Source organism: Syngnathus typhle, linkage group LG21, assembly GCF_033458585.1.
Source record: "Syngnathus typhle isolate RoL2023-S1 ecotype Sweden linkage group LG21, RoL_Styp_1.0, whole genome shotgun sequence".
Taxonomy (NCBI): Eukaryota; Metazoa; Chordata; class Actinopteri; order Syngnathiformes; family Syngnathidae; genus Syngnathus; species Syngnathus typhle.
Window position 1 is genome coordinate 5568747 of NC_083758.1, and position 23405 is coordinate 5592151.

The following is a 23405-nucleotide window of genomic DNA, read 5'->3' on the forward strand; positions in this document are numbered from 1 at the left end:
TCTAAAAATAGCTCACGAGTAATGGGACATTAGTTTCTCAGAATGCTGTGACAATGTTAAGGTTGATTTAACACAAAAAAAATACATTTTTAGATTCATTTCCGTTTTTTATTTAGAAAAAAAAATCCATTTCTTGTGTTGACTTCCCAGCTTGCGTTCCACGCTCAGATGCATTGATCCACGGTTTTATAACCGATTTCAAATGGTGCTAGAAGGACTCTGGCGGGGACTCTATGCACCATAGGAAATCAGTTATCTGGTAGTGGAGAATAAGAAACATGGAAAGGCTGTCCAGTGTTTGAGCGTTGACCTCAGATGCAACCTCGTGGTGGGAAGCTGTGTTGCTGTCCCCAAGAACACTGATTTCAAATGGTGCTAGATAGAGGCAACATACATCTAAACCACCATGTGAAACCAGCTTCTGGGGGCGGACAGGGAACAAATACTGCCACACTCTGTTGACTGACAAACTCAACCTAAAGTGAAGACGTGTGTGTTTAAAACAAACATACTGGTGTCTTTGTCTTGATAGAGCATTCGTCGTTTTATGCTAATCGTTAATGCTAAATGATGATCATTTTTAATATCGCCATGTACAGTATCAATGCAGAGGGTGGCCATTAGGTGTCACCAAAGCCCTTCACAAATGGTCATCAAGTGATGCGGTGAATCCATTTCGATTCCAGGGTGGGTGAAAAGTTACGGTTAAAACTGGGGAAAAGAAAATATGAATAAATATCACATTTAACGAAACAAGAAATTCATGTTCTTTATACATGTGAAAATTAGAGATAAGAAAAAGAAAGTAAGCTATTAGCTCAGCTTAATTTTCATCCACAATGTAGTAGTTTAAAAAATATATTTTTCTCGTATGGTGTTCAAAATGTCAATGTTGTTCAAACCCGATTTTCGCAACAATAACAAAGAAAAGACAAAACCCTTTGCGCCGTCGTGGGCGTGAACACAGGCCATTTAAGTGCAACAGTCTTTGACATAACAGCAATACAAACCAATTGTGTCCGGCGGCGGTTTTGACGCACCTTCTTCCCGGATCGTTCGTGTTTTGGTTTGAAATTGACCCGAACATTACGTAAGGGTCAGGTTGATGATGGACCTAATTGGAAAAAGGGACAAAGGGGTGTAATAGGAAATATTGTGTCAATGTGTGTGTGTCTGTGTGTGTAATTGTGAGCCGCTTACAGTAAAATGGGGTGTTTAGTTAGTTCTCTGCCAATAACTCCCCCCCCCACACACACACGAATAACCATCCCCCCCCCGAGACCACTTTGTATTACACTACTTGTTTTCAATCCGACATACTTCTGAAGGCCACAGACGAGTGACTCAGAAAACATACATAATTAAAAATGACACACACACACACAAACAGGCCGCAAAAAAATACCAACCTGAAAATCCCCAACTTCCTTTTTAGAGTCTCCAATGACGAGTGACGGTCAAGAGGATTTGTTGGAATCTCTCTTATCGGTCTGTGACTTGACAAAACCACCTCTGGCCACAAAGTAATCGTGAACGGCCCTCTTGACGTCAAACGGCTGCGGGCCTTTTTTTGTTTCAAAGCAAAGACGAGTAAAGAGTGAAGAAGGGTCAGCGTCATGGCAGAGAAGGGGGTGATCTTCACAATCCCTCTCTACTTAACGCTAACACGTGTGCAACCTGTGAGTCACTTGTTGAGTCGCAAATTTGCCTTGACATGAATTGATACTTCGGCCAATCGTTCTGCCCAAAACATTTGGTTTGTATATGCTGTAAAATAAGGAAAAGTTAAGACAGTCTTAAAAATCTTTATCTTGACTATCACAAAAGTCACATCAATGCTAACACAAAAATAAAACGAGATATTACCAAGCAGGAAATGATATCAAAGCAGCCTTATGTCGGCACCTTTTTTTTTATTTTCTATTAAAGGTCAGGTATCAAATTTTAGACCGGATTTGATGGAGTTCATCAGATATCCTTCAGGAACTGAATGGCATACCAGTGGGATTTCCCTTCTTGTTAGCTTCTTAGAAGGACAATAGCAGTGTTTTGGTCCAAGTTTCAATCTAATCATTTTACACCCAACGCGCATAACAAAAATCCCTGTGTGGGTATGACTGACTTAAACAAACACACAGTATCTCCCTTTCATTTCTCGGGAAGGTGTGGTGTCCTAGTTTAGCAGTACTAGTGACCAGTATGAAAATGTGAGAGCAATAACATTTGCACCTGAAAACGTACATTAATTCGTCACTCTTTCAAGACAGTATATTTCCATGACTTTTATTTTATCGCAATTTCTTCCCTATCATCACATAAAAAGACAAAACTTTTTTTTATATATAGCGTACTCACTTTTGTGAGAAGGCTTGATGGCTGTCCACTAGGAGTCATCAGAAGACTTTTAACGCCGCACTCGCCTCGATCCCCAACTTTCCCACGTCCCGCACGCAACCTCGTGTGTCGTCTGTGTACCGTTGCCTCAGTGACTGTGACGCGGAATACTTTACGGCAGCAAGGTTTGGCTAAGAGCCTAGTGGCTCCTGTGGCGGGAAAACTGGGGTGTTAACTTCTTCACATGTATAATTCAATAGCGTAAAAACAACCCGGACACATGTAAACATTAGCGCCGTTTTTACTCACCGAATACGTAATCAAATGCGTTTAGGGGATGTCTCCTCCGGTTCCATTTTCGCCCCAAATCCAAATTGTTGCATTGTTAAACCTAATTAATTGCCAAGCTCATAACCTGACTTACACACTCTTTTCACTCTGGCGTGTGTCCTGTCTTACAAAACAAAGTGGGTGTGTCTCTCTTGAATCAAGCCCAAAAAATGTGAGTCAAGAGGAGGAAGCACACACCCACACCGACGATAGACGACTTCGGCGACATTTGCATGAACTATTTAGCTTGGAAATAATACTAGCGTTTCTTTTTTAAGATTAACAAAATGCTAGTTGTGACTCACCCCACAGCTAACCTGTAACTAAAAAAAGCTACCACGCCACTCCAAATGAAGCAGACCGTAGCACTTCAATGTACTGAATGGTAAATAGGAGCAGAATGAGAGGAACTTCATAATAAGAGCTCCCCACGTCTCCATGGTGACACCAGAGGCAAAGAGCCAGTCGGCCCGAGCGACGCTCCCCCTCGATGTACACCCGCAAGGCAATATGGGAAAAAGCGATGGCGTCTCGCAGACGAGTGTCACAACAAACATTTACTCTCCTTGACCGCGCACGTACGGAGTTCCGAGGTCAAGGGCAGAGTCATTCACTGGCCTTGAGATACAAATCCAGCAGCACACCAATAGTGGGGAGATGATCCTGCAACTTTAGCAACCGGAACAATTCAAATGAATGACAATACTTAAGAGCTGACACATTTAACTAAAATTTTAATTTGGGAACAGGGAGTTATTTCAGGGAGGAAATGGGTCACATGCGGAAGCAAATCCACCGTTATAGTGCCGTCTCCCAATTACAGATGGTGATCTGTGGTCACACTCGTGTTCAACTACTTCCTGTCCTCCAAAGTCAAGTTGCTGACAGCGCCGTGATGGTGATTGTTTGGTGACCACAAAGAAGTAATGGGGATTGCATGGCGATGTAGTACAATGCAATTTGGGAGGTGGCGGGGGGGGATTAAAATATAGTGTTTAGTTCAGCGCTTAAAAAGTAGGATCGTCGGCATGTCAACACATGGTAGAGCCTTTTCTTGCATATTTTTGTAAACTGTCTTGTAATATTCACACCGCACCTTTGTTAGCAACTCTAACTGAAGTAGATAAATCACGTCTTTCATTTGAGCAAAGCAAAGACTTCATGGCAAATAGCTGAACTTTTTTTTGGATCAGCTGGTACGGTGGCTTTGGAGAAATGAGATGCTTGTTTTGATCGGCAGAACATAAATAGATAAACAAGGTGGGCATCGTGTGACACAGATAAGCCAATGATTAAAATCTTTTTTGAAAGTGGTTGGGCCATCTATAGGACGGAAAAATACACCCGCGGGTTCATGAAGCACATTTGAAGCTTCATTTTCCCTCATCACTACTATAAATAAACAAAATGAAATGAAATAAATACTGTAGACTGTGCAGTTGTGTGTGTATGGGCCAAGAGCGTTTGGCATGCTGACTCATCTTACGCAAGGCCATTAAATGCGGCATTTCAAGAAGCATGACTCTCACTCACTGGGTAAAACAACAGGAAGTGACTTGCTCGTAAGAAATTTTCATGCACGCACACACACATATTCATCATCATACTTCAAAAATAACACCATTATATTCGTGTCACATCCCACTGTTCATCTGCTCAGCATGACCCTTCAACTCATTACCGCATATTTGACCCTAGTCATCTGATACCCTTGTGGTTAGATTTTTTTTTTTTTCCCCTCCACAATTCCGAGATGCAGGATGTGTCATACGTAGTGGGAAATGCATGTTTTTCTTCACCTTCTGAAAGTCACGTAATAGTGGACAGGTTTGTGCCAACTATAACTAAGCTAGTATAACTATCCGCCCATAGCCTTGGCTAATGTAAAAACTAGTTTGCCGCCATCTTACTGGCAGCTGGAAACGTTGGAGGCGGGTGAAAGTACTTTGTTTGGTGGTATGCAGTCCTATTTTTCCTCATGTTTAAAATATGCAACTTCTTCACACAAGCAAAACAGACTAAGCTGTCCTTCCAATTTTGTGAAGTCCAAGTAAAAAGGCAAAGTTCACGGTGAAAAGGTGTGGCCATAACACACATGCACACGCGCCGCACACAATCAAACACACTTTTGTTTTTTTACAACAGGTAGGATCATGCTACCCGCCCACATGCGCATTTTTCTCGTTCCACAGCCAGGTAAACAATTCGGTTCGGAAGGTCGACGCACAATAAAGCTTGAACCGCAGTCAACACTCACACATTATTACGCAATGCTCCCTTGATGCTTGGATTCGTCCGAATTATGGCAGGGTTCGTTTATTATTCAAATTAGACAGACGCACACACACATTCAGACCATTCCAGAAGTGCGTCATTCCAGCCTGGCCTGCTAATTTGAGCTTCGTACACTAACCTCCAAGCAAAGCCTGTATAGAGAGTGAGCCAACGTGAGAGAGTGAGCCAACGTGAGAGAGAGAGAGAGAGAGAGAGAGAGAGAGAGAGAGAGAGAGAGAGAGAGAGAGAGAGAGAGAGAGAGAGAGAGAGAGAGAGAGAGAGAGAGAGAGAGAGAGAGAGAGCACTTCGCTTACATAAGAAGTCCCTGCGAGATGGACGACATCTCATTGTTGGACGCCCTCGGTTATCAACAGCCCAGCGAGCCGCGCCGTCCCGCAGAGGGGGTGGTTACATCCGTTACGTAAATAATGTTTAGCATGAATAAGCATGTGGCGACATCCACACGTGCTCCAGACAGGCCACCGGACTCGCCTCACATCCTGGCAATCGATGGAGTCGCCTGACTTTTACCGTAATGCTGTGAATAAACGGAGGTTTCCGAGAATAATGAGTTAGGGGAACCCACAATTGGAGAACAGAGGACGTGTAGGTGTTAGAATTTTTGCCTTCTTGTTTTTATATTGTGTCGCGTACATGTATGTCTATCGTGTTATGTGTCTCGTCACCGTGGGATAGAGAAAAACGTAATTTCGGTCTCTTTGTGTGTTGTGACATGTGGAGAGATTGACAATAAAGCTGACTTTGACTTTGACTTTGGTCCACTGTAAATACCGTGAAAATCTTTTTCCCTAACCTCAGGGTAAAGTGGAGGAAAATACAATTAAAGTTTGGCCACCGATAGAGCATTATCGGTGTTGCGTGGATCATCTCGAACGGGAGTGTATGTGTGTATGGGATTACTCGGAGGGCCAGGTCGAAGCCAGAAAGCACATTCTTTGGCAGCGTTCGAGGTTGCCGTCTGACGCCACTCAGGAACGCGATGTACGTGCCATTCATATACGTATGCAAGGTTGCTCGTCAATAAAAATTCGCACTTAGTTGTTGAATGAGATGGAATATACGTGACGGCTTCACGCTCAGTCACTTAGACGACCTTCAACCAATGAGACACTTTGTCAAGGAGATGTTATGTTCTCGGATTGTGGATTAGTTTGAGTCGGTTTTTTTCTTGTATATATCTTAATGCTAATTGCTAGTGAAGAAAAACGCCATAGATGAGCTAACGATTAGCATGGATAGCGGCGGCAATATATCGCTTTAAGCACCAAAGATTTGAACACAAACAGAGCTGTGCATATATACGGATAGCATAACCACTCCCGGGCATATAGTCTTTATCCTCTGCGAAAAATGACTTTTATTATTGCAGCTCCCCCTCAACAACAACCCCCCCCCGTCCAATGTCTTGTTAGCGGAAGTAGAAATCTCACTGCACTTTGGTGTAGTTATTCACAAATAAAAAAAATGTCCCCCTTGGGATTACTTTCAAAGGTTTTGCAGTTCAGTTAAAAAAAGGGCCTGAGTAAGCAGTCAGCATGTGGAGATAAGAGGACTTTTCTTTTTTGGAATGAATGCCAGAGTTCAGAAGTTGCACGACGTCTCGTAAGTGTCGTAAAGTGTGCAGTTGATCTGAGGGGGTGTCGGGTTACACAATACAGTATCTTCCTTCCCCAAGGCTTTTTGTAGAAGCGAAATACTCACACACACACACACACACACACGCGAATACTGACGCATAACACACGTGCCTGAGCCATTTTCACAAGAAACACTTCCTAAATTACTCACTTTAATATAAATAGATTTTTTTCTGATTCAAACACTTTAATTAAAGAAGCAGTAAACCAAAAAACTGTAGGAAAAACTAAAATAAATAGTAAGTGAAAAGATTATCATCTGACCACAGATATGCACTTCTTTAATGAAGGAGACCTCGTCAAAATTCATGTCGAAACGTGAAACTTCCAAGCTGACATTTTACACGAGGCTCCATATTTTAAACGGGGTATCTAAGGCATTTACAGGCTCGTAAAAGTGGAAAGAAATCAGGGCTGGGATCAAGCCGTGAAGTTTTTCAAGTTCGGGGTTTCGAATGCGAGTGCGATAAAATTGAGATTTATTGCGAAATGTTCCGAAGAGTGAAAGCCGCGCGCTCCTCGGAGAGATCGGGCGGCCAATTGCAGCGGCCCGAATTTTAATCTGGACTGGCTGTAAATCAACGGCGAACACCCCGCCGGCAGTCCGACGATTTCACAGCGGGAAGTATCGTGTTTTGAAGGCCCAGCTGTGCACTTGCACGACTGGACACTTGTGGACGATCGAGTCTCAACGGAGCAGCTGATGCACTGAAAGGAATGCAAGCTTTAATCTTTAGCATGAGGCTAGCAGTAGGCAAAGTTAGCTTGGGAGTCAATGCAAAAAAATTCATTTAAATAGTCAAATAAATTGGTCACTCGAGACACCACTGTATTACAATCAACATCGTGCACAATAGAAAATAAATTTTATATTAAAAATAAATAAATAAAAATATTAACTATGCGTTTACATTTTATAATTTCATCAAAATCCCCATTGTTCAAGATGTAAAAAAAATCAAATATAGCATACATGCTAATTGTTTGGTAGCTAATGAGATGAATTACGTCTCCTGTGTGTTTCTCGACTCAGTTGGGGTTATGTTAACCACAACCGCAGCACAAACACGTTTCCGTTTCTGTACACACGACATCCACCCATATGGCGTCCAAAGCTCTGTCTCATCTTGTCTGGCAGCCACCCATGCAGAGTTACTCGGGCAACATTTGCATGCCGGATACATACTTCTTGATTTTCACGCTCTCTTATGTAATCTGTCTTCCTGCCTCTGGAATCAGTGCCCAAATGTGAGGTGCTGCTTGGATTGTTTGGGATCAGTTTGAAAAAAATTGCACAAAATGTCTCTCCTGGCCCTCGATACGGCACGTTGCGGCTCCGCCTCTGCGGACTGGAGAGCTTCTAAAGAAAGGCGCTCAGTCACTGCAGGTGCTCAACACACACACAAGACACACACACACACACACACTCGCTTCCATTTATGCAAATACAACGCAGGCTTTTTCTGCGTATGCGCAAAGAAAATGCGCAATTCATCAATTTTGTTCCTTATTAGTGGTGCAAATTAAAAACATTTGACATCATTACAATACTTGAAAGTCGAATGAGACCTTGACTTCCGTCTACCTCATTAAAAGGAGGTGAAATGTCACGAAAGCAAACTACTTACTCTCCATTCTAAAATTCTTGAAAAAAAATTTCTAGTTAGCATAAGCTCATTTATTGTTGCTCATTTCAGAGATGTTTTTTTTATTATTATTAATAATAATAAAAATATTATAACAGTCCTAATACACTAATTTAAAAAAATTTTTTTTTTTTTACTCCTACTCAAGTACATATTGCGAGTAATTTTTACCCTTCGCCATGAATGGCGACTAGCAGACCGGGTGGCATGCCTCGTCCCCTGACATGGGCTCTAATTGAAGTGAACAGTAGCTTGGCCCTCTCCTGCTGTGCCCTGCCTAATGCCATTAGAGAGGATCTGAGCCCGTGGCGGTGCGGTCTGCGTGTGTTTGTGTTCACGATTTAATCAAACACTAATCCCCATTCATACAACAATAGCAATGTTAAATGTACATGCATATGGAAAGCCGAGAATATATGCTACGCTAAGTTAGCAACCGGACGCATGCAGATCAAGCATGCACAGCCGAGAGGCATATATTATTAAATTCAACCATTCCCGTTGTCCTGTGTACTGTGAATGAAACAGCAATTCTTGAATGGATCACACACACACACACGCACGCACACACACACACACACACACACACACACACACACACACGCATGTATTTATGCAATCGGTGTTAATGCTATCAGTAACACTTTAGCCCGCAGGCTAATAAAACCTTGAAAAGTCGCATATTTTGATTCCCCAAAGCCCGGGCACCGACTTAAAGGACACACATACACACACACCCAGAGGCTGACAGGGCAAGCATTATGTAACCAACAGCCATGAGTTGCCGTGGGAACAAGGAAGAAGTGAGGCGGTGGGAGGTGGCGGGACTGGGGCCAGAGAAAAAGACAAGAATTGTATTAAATTTAAAAAAAAAAAAAGACATCTGGTCGCCTTCCCCTGTCATGTTCACACACACACACAACATAATTAATCAATAAAACAGTATAAATGACTGTGAGTAAATATGTATTGTAACCCAGTCAACTGTTGCAATACAGTACGAATAAATCAATTTAAATATTAAAAGCAGTGATTCACAATATTGGAATATTTTAATAATATGAATGTGGCTTTCATGTGTTTTATTTATTTTCTATGATATACAAAATGAGATGCATAACTATTCATATTAATTTATATATTATGTCATCCATCCATTATCACTCTATTTTTATTTGATTGTTTTTATTTTGTTACAAAAATACTTCATTCATTTTTTATGTATTGTATACTATATAAATAATGATTATACTAAAAAATAATTTTGATTATGATAGCACATTTAAATGACATTTATGACTTTTCGTACTTTCACAAGAGCGGACAGGACAAGATCCTTTGAAAAAAGCCACAAATACAAGTTTTACAGAAAAAAAATACACAATCACAACACCACTAAATTCCTAGTAAGGAAAGCCACAAGAACTGCGGTGTCATCTGCCATGCCCTCCTACAGGGTAGAACCGGTCCGGCTGGTCTATTTGCTTCTGGTCACTGGGGAAACCGATGCTATGGAGCGTCACCTGACTCTCCTCCTCATACCTCCCTTTCCTTTCTCCATGTGCTGGACAAACACAGATGATAGACCAAAGAAACTCTCCCATGCAGGCCGGACACCGAAACGGATGTATAAACACGCTTAAGTAAATCCGAAAGCAAACGGGGACAACCCGGTAGCAGACTACATTTGTCGGAGTATTGTAGTCTTGACTCTGTGTCTTTGCATAATGGCAAGTCAGTCACTTTGCGCAATACCTACGTCGTTTTCATCCAATCACTGCCCATAAAAATAAACCTTAAACGCCACCCCCTTCCCAACTTTGAACTTTCTACGCCCTCCGACAAACACCGACCGAGGAAGTCCCCCTTCCAACACCCCCCTTTTTGCTGACCTTCTGCACCAGTTAACGCACTTAAGGAAAAAGGTCGCCGTCGTCTCCGGGCCAAGGAAAAGAAACACTTCCTCTCGTCGACAAGTGGTTTTGAGTGTCATGTACAGACGCCAGACGGCATGGGAAACATGACACACGCGAGGCCTTCTCTCTTTAATTTCTCGCTCGCTCGCTTCCTCTGTCGCTTTTCCCATCTCGAGCTAAACAAGACACTGGAGAATAGCTAACATAGCAGCGCCGCTTCATGTGACACTCCCCCTGTGCCTTTGGCCTACTTAGCGCCGGCGCTGAAGCAATCTGTCCCTGCTCTAATATTATCCCCGCATCCACGCCGCAACCTTTAACATCTCCAACTTCCTGGAGCGTCGCATTGAGTCTGCGAACAACAAAACTCAGCGCAGCTTTCCTTACCTTTTGGCTTTGACAGCAGAGGAACAGCACCCACTGCAGTGTTTCCATTCCCGCCAGATATCGTTTCAACTCGAAAGTGATTCTGGATCTTTGCCGACTCTATCGGACGTCTCTAGCGTCCGTCAAACGAACTCTCGGATCACAAACACGAGTGGGTCGGCTTGTTTTTCTGCCGCCCCTGTTATATATTGCGCAGCTTGGAGCCGGGCCAGTCTGCCTGCCGAGTCACCCTCCATCCTGCGGGCTGCGCAAGAATCGAATCCGCCTTTTGAGAGCAGACCCAGAATGGGTCTAATGTATCAAAACAAAGACAAAAAGATTCAATAAAGCCATGCATTGTATAAAGTTATCAGGCCTTATATAACAAACTAAAATAACTCCAATGTAAAAGGCGGTCCACATTCATGCCTCACATGATGCCACTTTCTCTTTAGATAATTTATTCTTCCGTTGTAGGACATGGTTACAGGCATGCTTACCCAATGTCAATCATAGGCCATGGTTAGGATCTGATCTAAGACTTCTGATCTTGTCACCAGAATGCGGATCAAATCCGAAAGTTCTGTACATCAGTCAGGCGCAAGATTTGAAGTCTATGTAGTTATTGTCCAAGCGATCATGAAAATTTCTCAGTCAGCATTTTGTCTTCGGACCTAAAACCCATAGCAGGACCACCGATTGGTCGGTTCCGGTTTTTACGCAGACATCTTATAGGTTGATGTCAGTGCCTGTAAGAGTTGATGAGATGTTTCACAGCCAAGAAAGTTCGAGAGGGAAGCGAGCCAGAGCGATGATGAGGTCACTGTGAATAGCAAACCGGGGAAAGTTGGCTCCCAACTGGAACAGGCCAAGTTCTGAACAAACACAACCTTGTGTCACTACTTTTATAGGGAGTGGGTGGGTAAACACATTTCATAATCAAACGCAAACTCGGCGCCAAACCGCCAATGACTCATTCGCGTGTTTGTGATCATCACAACAAAGCTAGCGGTCAGCAAAATGGTTTTATTTTGCAGCGTCCTGTCCTGTCACTCATTCCTCGACGCCGCCTTCCCTTTAAGGCCGTCTCCTGCGTCACTTCCGCTGCTGGTCATGTAAACACACGCTCTCGCTCTCGCAGTCACATGGGAGGTGCTAATTATGACCGCATAAACCCAGCGGAAATGCAACTTTCACAGCTGGCTGTTTGAGTTACGCTCACATCGAGACACATCATAATCATTAAAAAATACACTGGCGGAACGGGGTAATGGGTTACAAGTAACACGTTAGCAATCCAAAGGCTGATTTCCAAACAAATGAAAGCGATCTGTGCGTGACGCACGCGGGAAGGTCTGTCTTTTGTAAAGCGCAAGCAGAAGACGGACAAAAGGAAACATGGTCGTATTGTTTCTACTGGCGACTTGGAAGCTAATCTGCGGGTTCTATTTAGTCGTTACACGTGGTCACACCATTAGGTACGCCTGCACAATGTCATGCAATACAGGAGCGATATTGTCAAGCCTTTTTTAGGTTAGAGGTGAACTACATCATGATGACTGAGAGTGTGGCGTTATAATTTTCGGATCAGATGAATGTTAGATTAAAAATAAATTTGCTTCATGACAGGTTTGTTAGGGAAGCAAACATGGCAGGATTAATGATGGTTAACGCCACGGGATTATTGCACATTTCATTGTTGTCACTACTCGGACTTGTTTGGGCGGGTTTTGTTACTTTGTTTACAAGCGGAATCTCGGAACACAATTGATTCATTCCACGTATTTTTGATTACAAAACTATACATTAGCGCGTGAGTTTTGACTAAAATAGCAAGACAGAGAGATCAACTATTTCCTCATTTGAGCTCATGTTTGCATAATTGCATTCGTAGGCTTGTCACGGTGGTTTGTTGACACAAGTGAGACGAACACCCTTTTGGATCACAGCCCAAAGGCTTCAAAACAACTCAAATCACAAGAAATTACGATAAATATTAAATCCAGTACTGTGTGTAAATATTTGATTTGATTGAGTACAACTGCAATTTAGCATAGTGACCTCCACCAAGGCAAAAAAGAAATTGGTAGGGATGGGCATGTGATGACATTTCCTTGATTGATCATGGAAAACAAAACTTCCCAATAATCTCTCCACAAGGTGGCGCAGCTTCTGCACACAAACGCCAATGATGCGATTCTTTTTCATAATGTCAATATAAATGTATAGAATTCACGGTGCAGCCCCACATCTCGCTCAGCCACTCTATACCATCCATAGATACATCTATCTATTGATCTATCTATTTAGTATCTACTTTGCGGAACAACTTCTCTTTCACTCAGAGAATCACAAGTTCTACTTAGTAACTTATTATTGTATTATTTCCACTGGACACCGTTAATTTTTGCTTTAAATTAAATGTCCAAAAGAAAAAAAAAGCTTGCGGACGCTTTCTTGTTCTTGGCGGTCCGACGTCACGGATGATTCCAGTATATTCCCACTCATGCCCACGGCAGTCGCGCTTAATGATCAAAACACGCGACCCCCCTTTTCTCCCCCTCTTATTCCCACTTGTTTACTCCCATTTCAATGTGCGCAACAGCACCTGGAATGCGGACACTGGTGGCGAACGAGAGAATGAACACGTAATCTCCCCGTGTGGAAGAATTAGTTCCTTATTAAAAAGCAAAGCGAAATAAAAGCACACTGTCCAAGGAATGCGCAAACGCACCTGCGCCAGAAGCGCACAGCAGCCTGGCGCACATCAGCGAGGAGAAATAACTTCACTCACACTCAATCGGCGCTGCTCCGGGACCGCGATGTTTCCTCCGTGACATTTTTTTCCCCCTTCTTTTAAAGCGCGTCACAGCTGCTGACAGGTGTATTGTATAACCGACAAGTCCACGCGTCTAGCGTTCCGGATCCTCGTGAAATGACTCCGCGCGTCCCCCCCACCACCACCATCACCTCCGAGCCCAAGAAGAAGTGGCCTCGCTCCCTCGCTCGCTGTGTTCCTGCCCGGTCATGATATCATGTCCATGTGACACGCTCGGGCCTCCGTCAATGGCAACTTAAAGGGGCCTCCCACGTGATTGCTTCTCGCAAAAAGTGGTATTAAAACCAGAAGAAAAAAAAAGAAAAAAAATGATAGCACCTGGGCCGATGGGCTGTGCCTTTCCCGGAAAGATGATGACGAGCGTGTGATGATGTCATCTCTAGCAATTGCAAAGATATGACGCTGTAACCATGATGAGGATTTGTCTGAATCGGGATTATTATTATCATCCGACGTGAAGACAAAAACAAGGATGCTTGAAGAAATACGTTCTCATTATAGCATCCAATTACCACTACTAAAAATAATGGTTATAAGACTATTATTATCCATAATACTTACAATATGTAAAAAAATAATAATTTTGAGACCGCTCACCCCCATAAAAAAAAATAAAAATGCAGTATCCTCCTGCTATAAAAATAAGAATTATTAGAAATATTTACTAATTAGTATGCTCTGCTCATCTGCATTGCATTTATTATCACTCATCAGTAATATCCATCCTATACTGTGCTGCTTTTCTTTCTGGCCAGTTGCCATAAATCCCATTATAGAGCATACATTATTGCATGCAATGCAATATGCTCTTGTAAATGATATTCCCCATTCAAGTAAACCTTGATCGCCTTCATCTTACACTTTGATATAGCAATGAACAAAATGCAAGATAGAATTACAAAGCGAGAGAGTGCATTAAAGTACTGCAAAACTGACACTATAATGGCAAGTTTACTGAATTTACACGAGGAGGTCTGAGCACGTCCCTGAGAAGAAGTGGTGCATGGGTGGGGGGGTCGAGTAATGCAGGAGATGAGTCGTGCCTCTGAGTACGATAAAATGATGTAGAGGGGAGCCATTTAACGGGAATAGAGTTATTAGTCATCCGATGATGCATCTAGAGTGTTTGTGTCCACCGACTCAATATTTCATAGAAGGCTGACATCACCCTGAAAGTCTCTTTACAAAACTGACATTTTTTGAAACTCAAAACCAGGACACAAAGCGAGACATTTATTGGCAATACAGTTATAGTGAATATAAAAAGTCTTTTCACACAGTTGTACGTGCATGACGCGTGTCTTTCGCCGCCATCTTTGTCAGGGCAAGTCAGCTGATTCCGTGAATATAGTGCGTGCGTTTTTTGTTTTTTTTTTGTATTAAAGCTTTACAACACGTCAGAATTCCCACCTATCGGCAATGTATACTTATTATATTTGACTAGTTTATCATGAGTCTTCATAGAAAAGCTCTGTACTTTACGTGTGTGTAATAAAATTATTTCATGATAGAGTACAAATATGATTTGTTTTATTGTTTGCGTGGCTGTTTTAAGAGATACTGAAGAGTTTTAATGTATTAAATATAATCAACATAATAGGGAATATGGTGTTATATTGCATATTATTTGAAGTAAAAAAGGTGCGGTGTGTCTTTTAGTGCTAACGCGCTTAGCGCTCCCCCCTGCTTGTTTTTTTTTTCTCCCCCTTCCCTCCCCCCTGCAACAAGATGGCTGTCGTTCCAGAAAGCAGGGTTCTCACGTTCAGCGTTTTCAAATGGAGCTCTTACTCTTCCACGTATTTACCCGAGTGAGTAGTTTCCATATTCGTCTGTCCGCTATGTGCATATAAGCCCTTGTGAATTGCTGTGAGCGCTGACTTAGTTAGCTTGCTAGCCTTACTCTTCGTTTTATTATGCAGGCTAGTTAGCATTGGCTAACGATGCTAGCGGTATTTTTGGGAATAATTTGTGGCAGATTCTCGGTCCAAATCATATTCAATGTCAGTTTAATGTCTTCTCTGAGAATTTAATAATCAGTCTATGACAGCACGAGGCCAAATATTAGTTTCCTCTGCTTTATTATTTGTATTACGACTATCGCTTCAACGGTATTATCGTGTCAGTGTATCCTTTCCTGTATACTTTTTATTTTTTGTGTCTGACTGCATTTTCAATAAATATCAGTCGTGACATAATTAACAACAGTAAAATAAGCACGCAGGACCACCATTATGCATGAGTAAACAAAAAATCCCAATAAACTCTACAAAAGTGTATACTTCAATGGTATAAATGTAGGAGTCTGGTCAACTTATTGCTTCCTAAATCTCAGAGGCGACAGATTTGCACATGTTAAAAAAAAAATATATAGAAACATGATAATAACATTTTCAAAACACAAGATAAACTTAGCCAGTGTTTCTCATACGTTTACTTAAAGTACCACCTAATAAATTCCGTGATGCACAGGTTGAACACTGCACTGAATTTTTGATTGTCGTCCCCATAAATCCATATCGGCATTTTTGATATTTAACTTGATTGTCTTGTTGCTTTTTTAAGGAACATTTTGGTGGACAAACCTAATGATCAGTCATCCAGGTGGTCATCTGAGAGCAACTACCCTCCACAGGTAAACATAATGATGTCCACTTGGTTCTTTGCTGATTTAATTATCAGCCGTTTTAATTTCAATGTCTTCATGTGTCCTTGCAATGTCTCATTTACCTCGTGATTTTTTTTTTCCTCATCAAAAGCCAAATTGAGGATGCTCTCTTTGTTTTTTGCAGTTTTTAATCTTGAAACTGGAGAGGCCAGCGATTGTTCAGAGCATCACCTTCGGCAAATATGAGAAAACCCACGTCTGCAACCTGAAGAAGTTCAAGGTGTTCGGTGGCATGAGCGAAGAAAACATGACCGAGCTTTTGTCCAGGTAAGCTTGATTGGCTTACAAATACTGGCTAATATGATTTTTTTTTTTTTAAGGTTACAGGGAGCAGACAAATTTCTTTTTTTTTTTATTTCTTTTTTTCTTCTTCTTTGCCAGTGGCCTTAAGAACGATTACAACAAGGAAACGTTCACCTCAAAGCACAAGATTGACGAGCAGATGTTTCCCTGCAGATTTGTCAAAATAGGTAAGGAGCCGTCCGTCCGTGTGCTTGGATGCAACTCTAATGTTGACTTTCTCAAGCTTGTTCATGCAAATTTTTCTACGCTCTCTCCCTCAGTGCCTCTGATGTCGTGGGGTCCGAGTTTTAACTTCAGCATCTGGTACATTGAGCTGCACGGGATCGAGGATCCAGATGTTGTGCAGCCCTGCCTTAATTGGTACAGCAAGGTAAGATGTGGACAAATATTTTATTCTTATTTTTCATTTTTCGCTTTAAAATGTTGACACTCAAATTATGTGGAGTGCAGAAAATATTTTAGTTTTTTTTTTTATATTCTTTTACGTTCCCTTAGTCAACAAATGAGCTCAGATTGAATCTCCAGCTCCCTCTGCTGGTCTCGCCTAGTTACTACTTCTGAATATTTAACTAATTTCACTGCTGAAGTAGTGTCAGTTCAAAGAAAGAATTATCATATCATTTACCTAAAGTTGCTTTTAATTCAAAAGATTGTGGGCCTTGGGTTTCAAGTGTCCTTCCTTCCTTCTTTTATTTTATTTTATTTTATTTTTTTTTTTTAAATGTCATTGCAGTACAGAGAACAGGAAGCCATCCGCCTTTGCCTGAAACACTTTCGTCAGCACAACTACACGGAGGCCTTCGAGTCACTGCAGAAGAAGACGCGCATAGCGCTCGAACACCCCATGCTCACCCACCTGCACGACCGGCTGGTGCTGCAAGGCGATTTCGACGCCTGCGAAGACCTCATCGACAAAGCCGTTCGAGGTTCGACCCCCGATCTCGGGGGGGTCCTTATTTCCGTCGGCTTCTTGCTTGCGCTGATGCTACTTCTCTCTCCATAGACGGTTTGTTTAACCAGTATATCAGCCAGCAGGAGTACAAGCCCAGGTGGAGTCAGATCATCCCTAAATGCAACAAAGGTACAAGCGCCCAAGAAATCAACAGGGACGACGTGAACAGTGAGGCCATCTATTAAAAGCTGGACTTATCCAAACATTTCAGTATCATGTCAAAGCTTTGACGCTAAAACAATGTCGTCTTCCTTTGTGTGTGTGTGTGTGGCTGAACCTTCAACCTCCTATCCCATTCTACGCCATCCTCCCACTTTCCGCCCCACATCCCATACTCACATGCCGCCTTTGTACCCGCCTTCCTCTGCTCTCCGCAGGCGATGGTGACGACAACAGGCCGGGGATGAGGGGAGGCCATCAAATGGTCATCGACGTTCAGACTGGTGAGAGCGCACGGTTATGTCTTGGCTGTTTTAACTGGGCAAGGCACTCATTTCCTCCTCCGCGCGACTCTTGCCACTTTAATCGGACGATTCTGTGTCAGCTGGTGGTTGATGTGCACTTCCCTGCGTGCGAGCGAGTGAGTGACGCATTATCGTGTGCCCAGCCAAGAACAGGGTTTTGTTTCCGAAAGGCAAACATTGACCTTTTGTCTCCTTTCTACCCGAGGATGTTTACACGAGTTAGATTTTCAAATGTTTTGAAAAGCGAGACGGCTCAGAGAGCATTCCTTTTCGAGCCGTTGAAAAGGATTCCACTATTGTTTTCCCTCAAATAAACGATTTTAAATTTCCCACTGAGAACCAACCTTCAATTTTGCAGTCCGAGTTTATTCCTTTGGAAACTTTTGCAGCAGTTCACATGACTTTAAATCACTCGGTGTTATTATGACAGTATGCAACAGGATGAGTTGAACGGAGCGTTTGTGTCCTGCAGAGACTGTGTACCTGTTCGGGGGCTGGGATGGCACGCAGGACCTTGCTGACTTCTGGGCTTACAGCGTTCAGGAGAACCAGTGGGTCTGCATCTCTCGGGACACAGAGAAAGAGGTAAGCACACGACGCTCCAAGTTGGGAAGCATGTCAACAGCAGTGGAGCGAAATAGCGCCTTCCAAACTAATGAGCCCCGTGTTGTCGTGCAGAGCGGCCCAAGCGCTCGTTCCTGCCACAAGATGTGCATCGACTCCCAGAGGCGCCAGATCTACACGCTGGGCCGCTACTTGGACTCCAGCGTCAGGAACAGCAAGTCCCTGAAGAGCGACTTCTACCGCTACGACATTGACGTCAACACGTGGGCGCTGCTTAGCGAGGACACGGCGGCCGACGGGGGGCCCAAGCTGGTGTTCGACCATCAGGTAACCATCGAAGGTGGCTAAAACACACCGAAGAAATCTTCTAATTTCGTCGAACCAAACAGATGTGCATGGACTCGGAGAAGCATATGATCTACACGTTTGGCGGCCGGATACTGACGTGCAACGGCAGCGTGGAGGACAGCCGCACGTCCGAGCCTCAGTTCAGCGGCCTTTACGCCTACCAATGCCAAGCGGCCACCTGGAGCCTCCTGCGGGAAGATTCGTGCAACGCCGGCCCGGAGGACATCCAGTCGCGTATCGGACACTGCATGCTCTTTCACACCGTGAGTCGGCAAACTGACTCATCCTCCCTGATGAGCTTGTTGTCTTAATCAGTTTCTCCTCCCTCCCCTTTCAGAGAAACCGCTGTCTGTACGTATTTGGGGGTCAGAGATCTAAGACCTACCTCAATGATTTCTTCAGCTACGACGTGGACGGAGACCACGTGGAGATTATATCTGATGGCACCAAGAAGGACTCGGGCATGGGTAAGAGTTGAGTTGGCCAATATGGTCTTTAAATAAAAATATTATGATTTTTTTTTTTGTTGTTGTTGATCTCTGCAAGGTTTAAAAGTTGGGATTCTTTTTTGAAAAATAGTCTCAGGATCAAAGTTGCAAATTTGGCACCACTGATTGGTTTTGTAAACGAGCTCATCTCTCGTCACTGCCATTTTGTTAGCAGGAGCAAAAAAGAAAAAAGTTATTCTGACAAATTCTCATTAATTGCAAATATCGACTGATCTCGCAGTCTTAACCAGCCCAAATGGACAAGACAATCTGGACCCCTAAAAGATGACAGTGTGCAAATGCATAAAAACAACTAGAAGGAAGGAAGCGGGCAGCACAAACAGTTGCTTCTTTGTGTCTTGTAAATCTCTCACTCTCATGTGAGTGAATGTGCAGCGCTGCCGTAGCATCACCGCTGATATCTGTCAACAAAGCAATCCTTTATCCGCACTTAGGAATATTTTGCCAAAGTACAGTCGGTGTAACTCTTGTGTGAGCATGCTTGTGCTGCTTTTTAAACCACATGTAAATGACTAGCGGGCTCTCCAAAAAGGTTCAACGATACGATTATAGTAAAAGTTTTCGTTTTGATGTCTTACCAGTTGCGAAACGTTATTTATTGACCCGTGTGAAAAGAGCCAAGCTGAGGGATTTTTACCGCAAATGAGGTGGCGGGGAGGAAATGAAAGTCGGGCTGAATTTGCATTCTGCGCACTCCAGTCGGTCTGGCCTTGTTGCCATGGCGGCGTGCTATTATGTTGTTTTCTTATTTCAGAGCCTCCAATTCTGCTGCTTTGGAATTTTTTCTCTCTCCTAGTTTTTTAAATAGCTCAAAGCATTTATCCCAGATTGAGTAATGGTTGTCGTGTTATTGCTCCCCCCCCCCCCCCCCCAAAGTACCAATGACAGGCTTCACCCAGAGGGCCACCATCGACCCTGAGCTCAACGAGATCCACGTCCTGTCGGGCCTCAGCAAGGACAAAGATAAACGCGAGGAGAACGTCCGCAACTCCTTCTGGATCTATGACATCGCCCGCAACAACTGGTAGGGCACGCAGAAAGCTCCCCCTGAATTTGTGTGTGTGTGTGTGTGTCCTGTATTTGCACTCACCGTTTTTGAGTCACTGGTTGGGAAAGTACAGTCCGTCCTCAATGTTCCAGGACATTGATTTTAGCTGTTCTTGATCTCCCCGAGGCCATTCGAGACTTTTTAAGCGGATATGCGCTCATTAATCTTTCAGCATGTGTGTTGTCATTTGTTATCACCTCCCGAGATTTACAAATGATACCTATTTATCTTCCTAGTTGGATTTTAACTACTAGGGCTTTTTCCACAAGTTTCATTTATGCTAATGAGCTTCCTCTTGATGTGCCCAAGGTCGTGTGTGTATAAGAACGACCAGGCAGTGAAGGAAAACCCCAGCAAGGTCCTGCAGGAGGAGGAGCCGTGTCCGCGCTTTGCTCACCAGCTGGTCTACGACGAGATGCACAAGGTTCGGCGTTTCCTTCCACGCACCGTCGCACGACGCTTGTGGGAAATATTGACAACATTACTGTTCTGCAATTTTGTTTCAAGATTCAAAAGAGTCATTGGTTTGTGTTTGCAGGTGCATTATCTGTTTGGCGGCAATCCAGGCAAGTCTTGCTCTCCCAAAATGCGTCTGGATGACTTTTGGTCCTTGAAACTGTGTCGGCCCTCCAAGGAGTACCTGCTGCGCCACTGCAGATATCTCATCAGGAAGTACAGGTCTGTTACAAAGTAATTGGTTACTAAATGTCTTTTATATTTATTTATTAGAATGATTCATTCATTGTTACATTAACTTAGTAGCTTAAAAATATCACGTGGCCCTTCAGCAAGGTCTTGCCCAGCTCTGCTGTTGAGAAAACCAGATGCTGAGGGATTCAGGTGCCATCTAGTGACCATTTATGAGAACCGCAAATGTCATTTTGTTCCGGCCAGGTTTGAAGAAAAAGCCCAATCGGAGCCGCTGAGCGCACTCAAATACCTACAGGATGACCTCTCGCTCACTGTGGACCACACAGACCCCGAGGAGACCAAAGAGGTACTGGATTTATCTTCTTGACAGATATTTTCTTTCATGATCACTCCGAACGCTGCTGTTATACTTTGTTCCTGCCTGAGATCATTCATGACGATTCGTGTTGCGCTATAGTTCCAGCTTCTGCCCTCAGCTCTGTTCAAGTCCAGTAATGACTTCATCCCCCTGGGTAAAACTCCAAACTTATTTCTTCTCGTTAGCCCTTTGACGTTTTTTTTTTGCTACGCAACAGTTTTAAATGTTATCGTATTGTTAAACGCCCCCAAGGTTTCTCAGACGTGGACCAGACGTACGCCCAGCGCACTCAGCTCTTCGACACTCTGGTCAACTTCTTCCCCGACAGCATGACGCCGCCCAAGGGCAACCTGGTGGACCTCATTACGCTTTAGCCCACCCGCTGCCCCCTCCCCTCCCCTGCCTTGCAACACGCCACGACCTCGCCCGCTGGACACAAATGCAAAAGACACAGGAGGACGAGGGACCGACCACACACCAGGTACTTTCTATTTCTAATATCTTGTCCCTTTTACGTCACAATCTGCTGCTGCCACCCTGAAACTGAGACACGTCAAGCCAACACTGTGTTACACTAGAATGGAATAGTGTGTGTGCGCGTGTGTGTGTAGTGATGACCAACTGTCAATTTTTTGTTTTTCCTCTCGCCTCGGTCATTTGCATCCAGACTTTGGGTTAACCATGTTCCAACTTGCCTCTCTTTGAGTTTCAGTTTTGAACGACTCGGTAGAACATGGTTTGTGCAATCAGAGGCCTCTGCCATGTCTACTAAGAGGCAGTAGATGGCGATGAAGGGCCAATCTGATGACGAGTAAAATAGTTAGGCTCAATTTTTTTTTATGTATGCCGCCTATCATGAGTCCACTGATTATTTCTTTTCTTTCTTCCTAAAAGGATTAGTCTAGCTGTAGCTATAGATTTTTAGTCATAGTGTTATGGTATGCTGGATACCATCTTATTAGTTTTGGTTGCTCTCGAATGGAAATAACCGTCATTCAATTCAAAAATTGAAAGATTTATTTCTCTTAAGGATGACGCAATTCTGACTAGTTGAACCACGGCATTAGAAGGACGGGCACAAATTAAAATCACGATTATATTTTTATTTGCAAGTGTCAAAAAAAAAGTCTCAATAATATAACTGCTGCATTAATGTGTGTGTGTGTGTGCGCGTGTGTGTTAGCCGCATTAGCATCGGCGTCTCGGTTGCGTTCGCGTTGAAATGATCTGGTAAAAAGCAGGTATGCAATACAAACGTGCAATCTTGTGTTTTTGTTGAATCGTAGCACAGAAAAGCACTGAATGAATTAACGGTAATGTTCATTGATTTCTGGGGGGGATTAATGTGACTCGGTTAGGGAACATGTGCAAAGATGGCCAATTTCCGCGGTTTTACCTTATTTTTGGATCGAAAAAAAAAAGACGTGGCCATTGTTTACACATTTTTTAATCAACTATGCCCTTTGTTATTGATGTACATGCATTTAGTCTCTCAGCATTGTAGCAAAAACAATTTGGAAAAAGAAAATCGTCACGATACAATAATTGTTTGTCATTTTTGCCTCAAATATATATTTAGTGGAAATTTATAGCAGATTAAAGATTTGTAAATGAATTAAGCATAATTAAAAAATAAATTCTGTCAATGTTTTGACTTTTCTCCTCACTCCAAAAATCCCCCCCCCCCCCCAATATTTAGACTTTTTCTTGTAATTTTCTGACTCGTCATTGCATACTCCAGTGTGGCCATTCTAAAAATGGCATTTGTTTACCGTACTGACGGCTTGTCGTCATTATCGCAAGTAGGGGAAGCCGGTGGTTCCACCATAAGCTTCTTTTACTGGTTTTCACTGGTCAAATTTTGTGTTGGAATAGGCTGTGTGTGTTGCCGTGTGTCTGAGAAGGGGGGGGGGGGGGGGGAATCAAAAGCACCTTTTCTTTGAAAGCGATGCCAAATATTATTGTTTAATTTCCTCCTCGCTGAACCACACGATCATCCATCTCGAACCCTGAGTGGAACCGGGTAGTTCCAAGCGCGGTACTGTCCGATCTCTGTGGAATGTGTAGAAAGCCTTGTAGTATTGCATTGTATGTAATGTAAATAATGAATAAAGATTGTATTTTGTTCAGGTTTTCATATATTCTGACTTTTGCGTTTCCTTTCTTCTCTTTCCCGCTAT

At 43.1% G+C, this 23405-nt stretch overlaps 1 protein-coding gene and 1 long non-coding RNA gene across 3 annotated transcripts; one reads left to right on the top strand and one right to left on the bottom strand.

The window, feature by feature from the left end:
• Positions 1 to 94: 94 nt before the first annotated feature.
• LOC133145546 (uncharacterized) lies at positions 95 to 13707 on the bottom strand. The gene is made up of 2 exons (XR_009710933.1): positions 13319 to 13707; positions 95 to 11399 (listed from the first exon to the last, which is right to left on the bottom strand). It is a non-coding gene; the product is annotated as an uncharacterized LOC133145546 (long non-coding RNA).
• A 1319-nt stretch (positions 13708 to 15026) lies between these two features.
• Positions 15027 to 23366, top strand: mkln1 (muskelin 1, intracellular mediator containing kelch motifs). Of its 2 annotated transcripts, none has more exons than XM_061268109.1 (18): positions 15027 to 15171; positions 15926 to 15995; positions 16153 to 16295; positions 16410 to 16498; positions 16592 to 16701; positions 17065 to 17257; positions 17335 to 17451; positions 17661 to 17726; positions 18220 to 18332; positions 18426 to 18638; positions 18701 to 18922; positions 18997 to 19126; positions 20045 to 20192; positions 20526 to 20640; positions 20755 to 20894; positions 21111 to 21213; positions 21325 to 21379; positions 21478 to 23366. In XM_061268109.1, the coding sequence occupies exons 1-18, from the start codon at positions 15092 to 15094 to the stop codon at positions 21597 to 21599; spliced, it is 2229 nt and encodes a 742-aa protein (XP_061124093.1). In that variant the 5' UTR covers positions 15027 to 15091; the 3' UTR covers positions 21600 to 23366. The 2 variants fall into 2 exon arrangements, with proteins under 2 accessions (XP_061124093.1, XP_061124094.1); XM_061268110.1 differs by having other exon boundaries at positions 17335 to 17412.
• Positions 23367 to 23405: the final 39 nt, after the last annotated feature.

Excerpts from the sequence above, each read along its gene's own strand:
- mkln1 (XM_061268109.1), top strand. The coding sequence starts at position 15,092 with ATGGCTGTCGTTCCAGAAAGCAGGGTTCTCACGTTCAGCGTTTTCAAA. Across the intron at positions 16,702-17,064 it reads GCCTTAATTGGTACAGCAAG|TACAGAGAACAGGAAGCCAT; the intron begins GTAAGATGTGGA and ends ATGTCATTGCAG. Across the intron at positions 20,193-20,525 it reads GACATCGCCCGCAACAACTG|GTCGTGTGTGTATAAGAACG; the intron begins GTAGGGCACGCA and ends GATGTGCCCAAG.